The 11,125-nt window shown below is 37.8% G+C and overlaps 1 protein-coding gene across 1 annotated transcript; it reads right to left on the bottom strand.

The window, feature by feature from the left end:
* Window positions 1–5,020: 5,020 nt before the first annotated feature.
* LOC109045978 (proteinase-activated receptor 1-like) lies at window positions 5,021–10,186 on the bottom strand. The gene is made up of 3 exons (XM_042778664.1): window positions 9,864–10,186; window positions 6,745–6,840; window positions 5,021–6,619 (listed from the first exon to the last, which is right to left on the bottom strand). Exons 1-3 carry the CDS (start codon window positions 9,925–9,927, stop codon window positions 5,520–5,522), a joined length of 1,260 nt encoding a protein of 419 aa, XP_042634598.1. The 5' UTR covers window positions 9,928–10,186; the 3' UTR covers window positions 5,021–5,519.
* Window positions 10,187–11,125: the final 939 nt, after the last annotated feature.

The raw sequence follows: 11,125 nt of genomic DNA on the forward strand, positions 1-11,125 counted from the left end.
TTTAGCAATAAAAATTTATTTGTATGGCACGAATGGCATTATAGTCCCCATCTCATATTTGTGTCTCGGTGTTAAACATGGTGTCACGTGCATGGGAATATGCATGGAAATGATATGCAGATGAGGTTATGCATAGTAAAACAAGGCATTGTAAACTCCATATATGGTTATTTCGGGGAGGAGACGAGGTGGAGATGCAAGTACGCACAATCTTCCCCTGACTGGGATTTATAAAGGGATTTTTGCGCAGGATCTAGCTTTTCTGCCTATATGTACTCTTTTAGGATGAAATCTACGGAGAGTTTTATAAATGAGACCCCAGGTCCCTGATGTATAAACTTTTCTTACGCACAAAAAAGGCATTGTTATGATGTTATGCATAGTAAAACTAGGCGTTGTAAGCTCCATATATGGTGATTTTGGAGAGGAGACGCATGTACGCAAAATCTTCCGCTGGCAGGGATTTATAAAAGGAATTTGGCACAGGTTCTGGCCAAATCTAGCTTTTGTGCGTACGTACACTTTTAGCATGAAATCTACGGAAAGCTTTATTCATGAAGCCCCAGATCTCTGTGTGCACTCTAAGCATATTCCCTCTGTAATTCATTTCTTAGAGTGCCCCTATTATAGCTTTTGGAAAATTACCTTTCATGCAGTGTGTAACACACCTCTAAGTGAATGAAAACATCCCGCAAAGTTCTGAAATCTGAAAGTGCACCATGTATAAAATTCTCTCAAAAGAAAGAGTCGACTCTGAATCATTGGAACCATTCGTTTTTAAAACGAATCCCAAGCCGTTTCATGTTGACGTCAACGTTATTTATGGAATGAGGAGGTTATGCCTATCTTTACATCAGATAAATATAATGCGACAGAACATGAATAGGCAAACTTGCCTCCACTGTTAATTCAAGATTTTAGCATTTCCTTTTTGTCCATGGGACCTGAGAAAATAATTATATACAGTAATTCAGTACAATACTTCAGCAATACAATATGATTTAGAGGAGACCAGGGCAAGTTTTTAAACTCTTTACTCTACTCAAAATTTCATTATAATTTTGAAACCAGAACTTAAAAGTTTGAGAAAATAAGATAATAAAATAAACTTGTTTGACAACTAGCCCCCATATTGCAAATATAAACGCTCAGATCAGTTATAAAATATAATAATCTGAGAAAATGTGCACAAATTATACATAAATTATTCATATGAACATATCATTTAATATGCAGAGATATTTACACATTCAAGCTGTTGATTAATATTGTGGAGTGAACCTGTAAAGCAAAAGGAGGTTATAGCTTAACTGAATACAGAGATGGAAAAAAGTCTGATAATATACACAGATAACATGTCTTAATGCACAAAATGAATTACAGTGACTGCAGCTTAACTTTTTGCCTCCAGAATTACAAAACAGTCAATAATCATGTTTTGGTTCCACCCATGCACACACTATCTGTTGGGACAAGGCCATGTTTACCACTGTGTGGCATCCCCTCTTCTTTTTATAACAGTCTGCAAACATCTGGGGACTGAGGAGACAAGTTGCTCAAGTTTAGGAATAGGAATGTTGTCCCATTCTTGTCTAATACAGGCTTCTAGTTGTTCAACTGTCTTTAGTCTTCTTTGTCGCATCTTCCTCTTTATGATGCGCCAAATGTTTTCTATAGATGAAAGATCTGGACTGCAGGCTGGCCATTTCAGTACCCGGATCCTTCTTCTACGCAGCCATGATGTTGTAACTGATGCAGTATATGGTTTGGCATTGTCATGTTGGAAAATGCAAGGTCTTCCCTGAAAGAGACAACGTCTGGATGGGAGCATATGTTGTTCTAGAACTTGGATATACCTTTCAGCAATGATGGTGCCTTTCCAGATGTGTAAGCTGCCCATGTCACACACACTCATGCAACCCCATACCATCAGAGATGCAGGCTTCTGAACTGAGCGCTGATAACAGCTTGGGTTGTCCTTGTCCTCTTTAGTCCGGATGACATGGCGTCCCAATTTTCCAAAAAGAACTTCACATTTTGATTCGTCTGACCACAGAACAGTTTTCCACTTTGCCACAGTCCATTTTAAACGAGCCTTGGCCCAGAGAAAACACCTGCGCTTCTGGATCATGTTTAGATATGGCTACTTTTTTGACCTATAGAGTTTTAGCCGGCAACGGTGGATTGTGTTCACCGACAATGTTTTCTGCAAGAATTCCTGAGCCCATGTTGTGATTTTCATTACAGTAGCCTTCCTGTATGTGATGCAGTGCCGTCTAAGGGCCCGAAGATCATGGGCATCCAGTATGGTTTTCCGGCCTTGACCCTTACGCACAGAGATTGTTCCAGATTCTCTGAATCTTTGGACGATATTATGCACTGTAGATGATGACAACTTCAAACTCTTTGCAATTTTTCTCTGAGAAACTCCTTTCTGATATTGCTCCACTATTTTTTGCCGCAGTATTGGGGAAATTGGTGATCCTCTGCCCATCTTGACTTCTGAGAGACACTGCCACTCTGAGAGGCTCTTTTTATACCCAATCATGTTGCCAATTGACCTAATAATTTGCAAAATGGTTCTCCAGCTGTTCCTTACATGTACATTTAACTTTCCCGGCCTCTTATCACTACCTTTCCCAACTTTTTTGGAATGTGTAGCTCTCATGAAATCCAAAATGAGCCAATATTTGGCATGACATTTCAAAATGTCTCACTTTCAACATTATGCAATCTATATTCTATTGTGAATAAAATATAAGTTCATGAGATTTGTAAATTATTCCATTCCTTTGTTACTCACAATTTGTACAGTGTCTCAACTTTTTTGGAATCAGGTTTGTAGTAGAAGCAGGAGAGGATGGAGAACAAGTACATGTACAGCTGATCCTTAGGATCATCATGACTCAGCCCATCATGGCACGTGACGCCCACATCCTTAATCTTGAGTGTTTGTCTCATTGAGAGAAGTAGCACCGTACCAGCGAGCGCCAGCAGCCAGACTAATGTGCATATGAATGTGGCTTTCCTTGCTTTCCTCCAGGTCAGAGAGGCGATGGGAAACACCACAGCCAGCAGCCTGTCCACACTCATGCACATCATCAGCAGTATGGAGCAGTACATGTAGCAGTAGTAAGCTGCAGTGATCACACGACACGCCGCCTCACCGAACACCCAATCTGAAGCGTTCAGGTGGCAGAGGTAGCATATATAATGACTGCATGCAATGCCATATTTAATGCTAAAATGTTTAAGAATGGTTGTGCTTTGTGTTTTTCATCAGCATCTTAGAACAATCAGATTTTATCCAATTGTGAACAAAACATACCAACAGGATTAACTTATTACAGCTTCTAAGCATCATGTTCAGAAATAGGCCTAAAAAATAAATAATCACAGGCTTCAGAAAGCAATAGTACCACTTTAATGAAGTAACAACAGGTTGACATTTGATGACATGCATTTATTTATAAACAATTTTTTTTACTCACTTTGCAAATATTTTATTTTTTTCACAAAGGAATCTTTACATGGACTACTATTTCACTACTAGTTTGTGGAAAAAATCAAGACCTAATTTCTTTGAAAGTCATATGGCCTTCCCTCATTTTACATATCAATTCTTTTCCAGTACTCAGCAACATCACTGAAGAATGACCGTGTAAACTACTGTAAGGTCCGCCCACTGGTCCAATGACGGTAGCCAATGATCCGGTAGAAGGATTCTTGCGTGTTGCTGTCTTTCCTTTCATATAACGCAATGATATCAGATTAAATACATTTTTCTTACATGTTTACCTCTTTTATTCATCTGACTCCAAAAATGAAAAGGGTTAGAAGAGATGTTTGATATATATTAAATTTAGGTGTATGTTTGACTATCCTGTTATACTTTCACATTTATTTTACTCGTTCATTAGGAATCTATGTCACTCAGGGTGCCCCACGACGGCGGTTCTTGCGTGTGCCCCACGATCACAAACTCGCCAGTCTCAACAGCAGTCAGAGGTTATGACTAATACTATTTAATAGGTTACCCATACTTACCATACTTTAAATAGTATTTCCGTTTTGTCCTCCTCAGCTACCCATGTACAACTTAGTTAAAGCTCAAAACAATAATCAGCGGTTCTGCTAGCACTGTCTGTCTAGTCCCCCCCCGACAGTCATATAACTCGTACAACTTGATCAAAGCTCCAACAATAATCAGTGGTTTATGCTAGCACTACCTGTCTAGCCCCCGACAATTATATAACTCCGTACAACTTAATTAAAGCTGAGACAATAACCAGCGGTTATGGCCAGTACTTCTATTAGCCCCCCATAGTTAATGCAACTGAGTACAACTTAACTAAAGCCAAGCGGTCTAGCCAGAAATCTAAAACCTCACCTGATGTGCCCTATGCTCCATCTAGTCTGAGTTCTAGTATGCACTTAACCCTGGACGCAGATTTGCAGAAACATAGCCTTCACTTAATCTACTTGAGAAAATAATTTCAGGACAACCAGAATAAAATCAAACATAACAATTTTATTAATCAGGTAATCAAAGTAATAATTCAAAATCCAATTCAAACAATATAAAAAACACTAATCAATCACAAATAAACATTCAATAATTTTGAGATGAGAGAATGTAAAAGTTACCTGATAATTCAGAGCTACGCACAGCAATTATGCGGGATATCTGTTTACAGATTCCCTGAGCTCTTTGTCACCTTCCCTTATATATCCAGCAGGACCCCAGAATTGCCAAATGGCATTTATTGCAGGGGTTTAGCATATTACCCTTTGAAGATTGGTTTCTTTGGTTTTTATGGGAGGCTGTATTTACATACTGGAGGTAATTTGTGTGAAAAACCTGGGAGTAGTCTGTTTATAATGTTTGTGGTTACCTGTTCTATTGTTAAGAGAATGAGACCCCTTTAACCAGACACACAGAGACCTTTTGTAAAACATGAGACACAAATTATTGCATTGTTATAAACTCTGAATAAGAAAGGTAGTTTCAGTGTCTTCCTGTTAGGAGGGAGTGGGCAAAAGGAGTGAAACGTTTATGCATATGGTGTGGGCCATTTGTCTGTCCCTCTCAGTTGGGTGTGTTGCTTTAGACTTGCGAGACAGGATCTAGGTGTTGGTTCTCATAAAAGTTCCTTGCTGTGATCTTTTATCTGATCCAGTCAAAACGGCATCAATAACCTTACACTACAATCACAGAGTCCAGACATTTACATATAGAAGTCTTAACAGTATTATAGCAAAAACAACCTGCTGAAGTTTATGAGTCAAAGACAGTGTGAAAAAAATTACATGTGACATTAAAATAGGGAAGTAAAGCCTTATCTAAGTATTGCAAAAGACATCTCTGTTTAGGCAACTGTTACATGTCCCTTCTGCTTTTGATCAGTCAAACTCAACAAGTATTACCATTTTAACAATTGATGCAAGATGTAAATTCAGAATAATATATTTATAATATAATATATCAAAAATGCAATTTATGGAAACCACATATTTGATCAGTTTTTTTCACACTTTACCAAAAGCCTGGTTTTAGTGACATCTGTGGATTTTGTCTGTGTGTTACATGGTGTGGTTGTTTTTTCCCTCCTAAACACAGAGCTGATCTTCTGTCTGCTCTGAGACGAGCCGTAGTAATACAGCAGAGGGTCCAGAAAAGCACTTGTGCTCCCCAAACACACAGCCACCAGGTAAGCCACATATGACGAATCTCCCTCCCTGCTGTTGAATCCATTAGCTAAAAGATAACAGTGGTACCACAGGATGCCATTGGATGGAGCAAAGCACAATCCAAACTCAGTCAGCACGGCGATAGTCATAATCACAGCTCTCCTTCGGCTGTATGAAGATGAGGGTGATGTAGCTAAGAGATCAGACTTTACACGGAGCGCATATATGATGGTGGAGTAGCTCACTAAGGTGATGATTAGTGGCACAAAGTAGTAGAGGCAGGAGAGGATGAAGAACAGGTACATGTACAGCTGATCTGCATGGTTGTTATGGATCAGCACATCATGGCATGTGACGCCCACATCCTTAATCTTGAATGTTTGTCTCATTGAGAGAAGTGGCACTGTACCAGCGAGCGCCAGCAGCCAGACCAGCACACATACACATGTGGCTTTCGATGTGCTCCTCCAGGTCAGAGAGGCGATGGGAAACACCACAGCCAGCAGCCTGTCCACACTCATGCACATCATCAGCAGTATGGAGCAGTACATGTAGCAGTAGTAAGCTGCACTGATCACACGACACGCCGCCTCACCGAACACCCAATCTGAACCGTTCAGCTGGTAGTGGATCTTCAGAGGCAGCAGCAAGGTGAAGAGCAGGTCCACACACGCCAGGTGAGACATGTAGATCACTGCTGGTGTCTTCTCTCGAATCTTACAGGTGAATGTTACCAAGGCCAAAGCATTAAGGGGCAAACTAATGAGGATGATGATGATGTAGAATGAGGGCATGACACGTGTGACCAGCAGGCCTTTGAGGAAGTCAACAGCCTTATTTGAGATGGGCAGTGAGGAGGAGTTGTTTTCTGCTTGGTCCAGAGTAGAATCAATGTCTGTTATAACAGCAAAACTGCTTATCCGTATCACTGCAGACGAACATACAAAAGCACATCACCATTATTGAAAGTTACCAGGGCTATGTGGTTATGCCAGGATGTGATACAGGCAATTTTCAACTATTTAGTGAAAGGAGGTGCTTCAGAAAAAGTACCTGATCCTCCTGAACCAAATTCATCAAACATCTGCGTTGAAGACTCACTGTCATCAATTGGCTCATCAGTCTGTTCAAAGCTACTTACAGAGCTTTCTGTAAACAAACAGGCCAAAACACCATCAGAGAAAACACACAAGCTACTAAAGAGAATTGGGTCTCATTTGCAAAGGGGCCTTGATTATGATGTTAAGCTAAATAATTTCCTGTTAGCACTTTTAGCAGCCTATCTCTTAATTGGATCTCTATTATATTTCATTCACAATGGTAATTCAAAGTGGTAATTCAAAATCACAACAGTAAAACAAGGAATTTAAAAACGTTTAAAATGATTTAAAAATAGATTTAAGAGGTTTAAAATGAGTTTAAAACAGTTAAGAATAGAAAATGATTATACATAAAATATAGTGCAATCAGACTGGAAATTGCACAGAGCTCATTCAATAAATGCACAGCTAAACAGATGAGTTTTGAGTCTGCATTTAAATGTGACTATTGTTCTAGCACATCTGATCTCTTCTGGAAGCTGATTCCAACTGTGGGCGGCATAATAACTAAAAGCGGACTCCCCTTGTTTTGTGTGAACACTTGGTATTTCTAACTGACTCGATCCTAATGATCTGAGTGGTCTGTTAGGTTATTCAGGTGAAGATATCTGCTATGTATTTAGGTCCTAGGCCATTGAGTGATTTATAAACGAGTAAAAGTACTTTAAAATCAATCCTAAATATAACTGGAAGCCAGTGTAAGGATCTGAGGACTGATGTGATATTCTCAGATTTTCTGGTTCTAGTCAGAATTCTGGCAGCAGCGTTCTGGATGAGCTGCAGCTGTCTAATGCTCTTTTTGGGAAGGCCAGTGAGAAGACCATAGTCTCCTGTTGGTGATAAAGGCATTGAAGTTTCTCCAAGTCTAATTCTTGCAATGTTTTTTAGATGATAGCATGCTGATTAAGTTACTGCTTTGAAATGACTACTGAAACTAAGGTCTGTCTCCAGAATCAAACCAAGATTCCTGACTTGATTTTTAGTTGTTAGACCCCTAGAGTCAAGGTATGCATTCACATTGAAAACTTGATCTTTGTTTCCAAATGCAATGACTACAGTTTTTCCCTTGTTTAAATGAAGTAAGTTCTGGCACATCCAACTGTTAATTTCATCAATGCATTGGCAGAGGGAGTCAATGGGGCTGTAATCATTTGGCGATAAGGCTAGTTAAATCTGGGTATCATCAGCATAGCTGTGATAAGCAATTAGGTTTTTTCTCATTATTTGACTTAGTGGGAGCATATACAGGCTAAACAAGAGCGGCGCAAGAATTGAGCCTTGTGGGACTCCGCATGTCATGGACGTCCACTATACTCACATAATAACCTCTCCCTTCAATTAATTTCATGCAGATTATTTAATGATTCTGGGGAAAACAGACTCTTAAGACATGCAGGTATATAGAAAGCATTGCTAAGAATCCATGTAGTTACCTTACTTGTATGCACAAATATAATAGAAAGCAAAAGAGTTTTGTTCCCCATTAGCACCAAATATCTGAATCTTTAAAATGGACAAACTTCATTTCATAATTCAGAACACACATTACACTATGAATAACATATTGCTAAAAACTAACAAACTAATTCAAAAATATCAGAAGCAATTTTAATAAAATTAATGATACCAAATTGCTTAATTATCCATAATTCTAAGAATCCAGCATAAAAGAAGTACTGGGTAAATAAAGGGGAAAATAACATAAGAAAGGCTGGGAAACAAAACAACGAACAAGGAAACAAGAGCGAAGGGAAAAACAGCCAGTGCCAGCCTATGGGTTTTTGGGGCCCTAGGCAAGATTAGGAAAATGGGCCCCACCAATACTAACTATAATATTAAAATTAACCACTAAAAACATGACAACTGCAAACGTGTATAGTAATTCCATGTCAAATACTCACATAAACACTTTATGCAGCAAGATGAATGTAGGCTACATAGAAAATGTGTACAGTTAAAAATCGATTTTTTTTTTAATTATCCTATATAAAATTAAACAATATAAACAGGGCCCACATATAAAATAAATTACTAAACTGATACATACAGCTGAATCCCTTCATGAAGGGCCCTTCTAGAAGTCTGTTAGTGAAGGGAACTTGCCATGGTCACTTCATGGAAGTGTCTTCCGTTTGTGATCATGTGATCTTCAGTTAGGAGATCTTGCGATGCATTTTAAAGCAAAGTTTGGTTTGATTTCGACTTAAGTAGAATAGGCTAATTCATTTTGTCTTTATTTTAATGTAATACAAATTATTTTTTGTCAGTGATGGAAACATGATTTAAGACGTGTCAGCAAGTTTAGTCTGAAAAAGTTTAACTGTAATTAAACAATTAGACAATATTTGAATAAAATAATAAGAAGAACAACAACAAATATATAACTGAATGCTTAACACAAACAAATTATTGACAACTTAACACTGCACACAAACGCAGTGTTGTCAATATAACATTTGGTCAGTCATTTCCTTCATCAAGGGAGTTCCAAATGCTTATACGAGACAGTAATGCCCTGCACCCCTTCAAAGAACACACTTCAAGGGCTCTGCCCTTCAAAGGAAGTATAGGGCATCACTTCTGTTGTAATTCGCCCTAGGTCAAACTAAACACAGGAACAAAAACAGACATGTGTGACACAAGGAAAACATAATTTTGCACGCAATCAGATAATTTTGCATTAATGTTTATGCAATATCATTTTATGCTTTTTTTTTTTTTTTTGATCTGTGACCATGTTGTCTGTTATTCTGACTCGGCATTCATTTTCATGTTTTGTGCATTTCTACATGTGTTTTTAAAGTTTTGTTTCACGCTTATTTTTTGATCCCTGACTGCAGTATTTTTGGCGGAAAACTGATCCCATACAATCCAATTGCCTTTTGTGTTTTGTCTAATAATGCCTTGCAGGCAACATCTATTGAATTCTTAATTTAGTTTAACCTAAACATTTAAACGGTTTTGTTGTTGTTTGTTTGTTTGTTTGTTTTAACAACGCATCTGATAACATAATCTAACATAAAATATGGTGCAGATTTTTTCATGAATGTCGAAGTGACCTAGGCTACTTACCATTAAAGGCGTCAATGCATGTATGTGCGATTACAACTGAAAACAACAACGTTTTGATCCCCATGACGATAAGCTGTCGAACTCCAGATTTTTACTCCAAAATCTCTAGTCAGATAGAATCAGCCGTATTAGCAGAATCTTTTCACTGAATCAGATGAACCGGTTGAGCCGAGCCGAGCCGAGCACAGCTGTTCAGTCAGTCTGGCAAGATTAACGAAAAACTGAAGTAGATCACTCCCATTGTCAACAAAAATATCTAAAAAGGTAAACGCCCGCTGAGGTCAGGCGATACGCGCTCAGCTAATATAACAGCATGTCATTTAAATGTAATGATTGCCATCACTCTATAAAAATACAAATAAAATCACACAATTCTAAAAAAACACATTTAGCATTACAAGTCCCAGTGGTGAAAATATTACGAATATAACATGAGCTGTATGACAGTTTTACTTGCAGGTAGCCTAATTGGTTTCAGTAAACAGCATTCTATTAAAATATATTTTTAAGAAAATGGAACATAATTAACTTTTAACTAGGCTAGCATATTACGCCATGACGTAAATGTGTTGCTGAATTTGTGTTTTGAATAGGTTTCTTGAAACGAATTGTTCAAAAGAACCGATTTTTATTTTTAGTATTATCCTACAAAATTAGTACAAACATATACATCTCGCAACAAATATGAAATTAAAATATATTTTTAGATCATTTAATTTACCAAATTTAAGTAGTTCTTGATAAGTCTTTTCAGCTTTTTTGTTTCTAATACTGTGCAAATAGTACCATAGCCTACTGTTTAACTTCTTTTATAAAAGGATCGAAATTTGGCTTCGCTTTAGCCCATTTCTTTACATGATTGATGCTTTACAAGTAAAATAATTAGTTGCGTAAGAAAAGAGATTGTACATTTAGAATCAGTGGTATCTTGTTAAAAGAGTTACATCATACATTTCAATTTGAATTAATGTTCCAAACATCCTAGAAATAAAGTTAGAGACATCTAGCAAAATAATCTTATACAACACCACAAAAGCCACAAAATAGTTTTGCATATCCAATTTAAACTTTTTAAATAACAGGGATGTAACAGCAGAGGTTGTACTTCCTTCGTCAACTGAAAAAAGGCGCAGATGACACAGTTTTACTCAGCTGTTAATGAGTCGGTGCTGTGCACTTCTGTTTGGGTCAGCCAGCAAATCAGAAATAAGAAGACTGCAATGCACTCTCGCAACACAAAAAAAAAAAACAGATGTGTGTAA

Source organism: Cyprinus carpio, chromosome A21 (assembly GCF_018340385.1).
Source record: "Cyprinus carpio isolate SPL01 chromosome A21, ASM1834038v1, whole genome shotgun sequence".
In the NCBI taxonomy this organism is placed as follows: domain Eukaryota; kingdom Metazoa; phylum Chordata; class Actinopteri; order Cypriniformes; family Cyprinidae; genus Cyprinus; species Cyprinus carpio.

Coding starts and splice junctions, on each gene's coding strand:
- LOC109045978 (XM_042778664.1), bottom strand. CDS start 9,927: ATGGGGATCAAAACGTTGTTGTTTTCAGTTGTAATCGCACATACATGC. Junction 6,841..9,863: donor ATGCATTGACGCCTTTAATG/GTAAGTAGCCTA, acceptor GTTTGTTTACAG/AAAGCTCTGTAAGTAGCTTT. Junction 6,620..6,744: donor ATTTGGTTCAGGAGGATCAG/GTACTTTTTCTG, acceptor GTTCGTCTGCAG/TGATACGGATAAGCAGTTTT.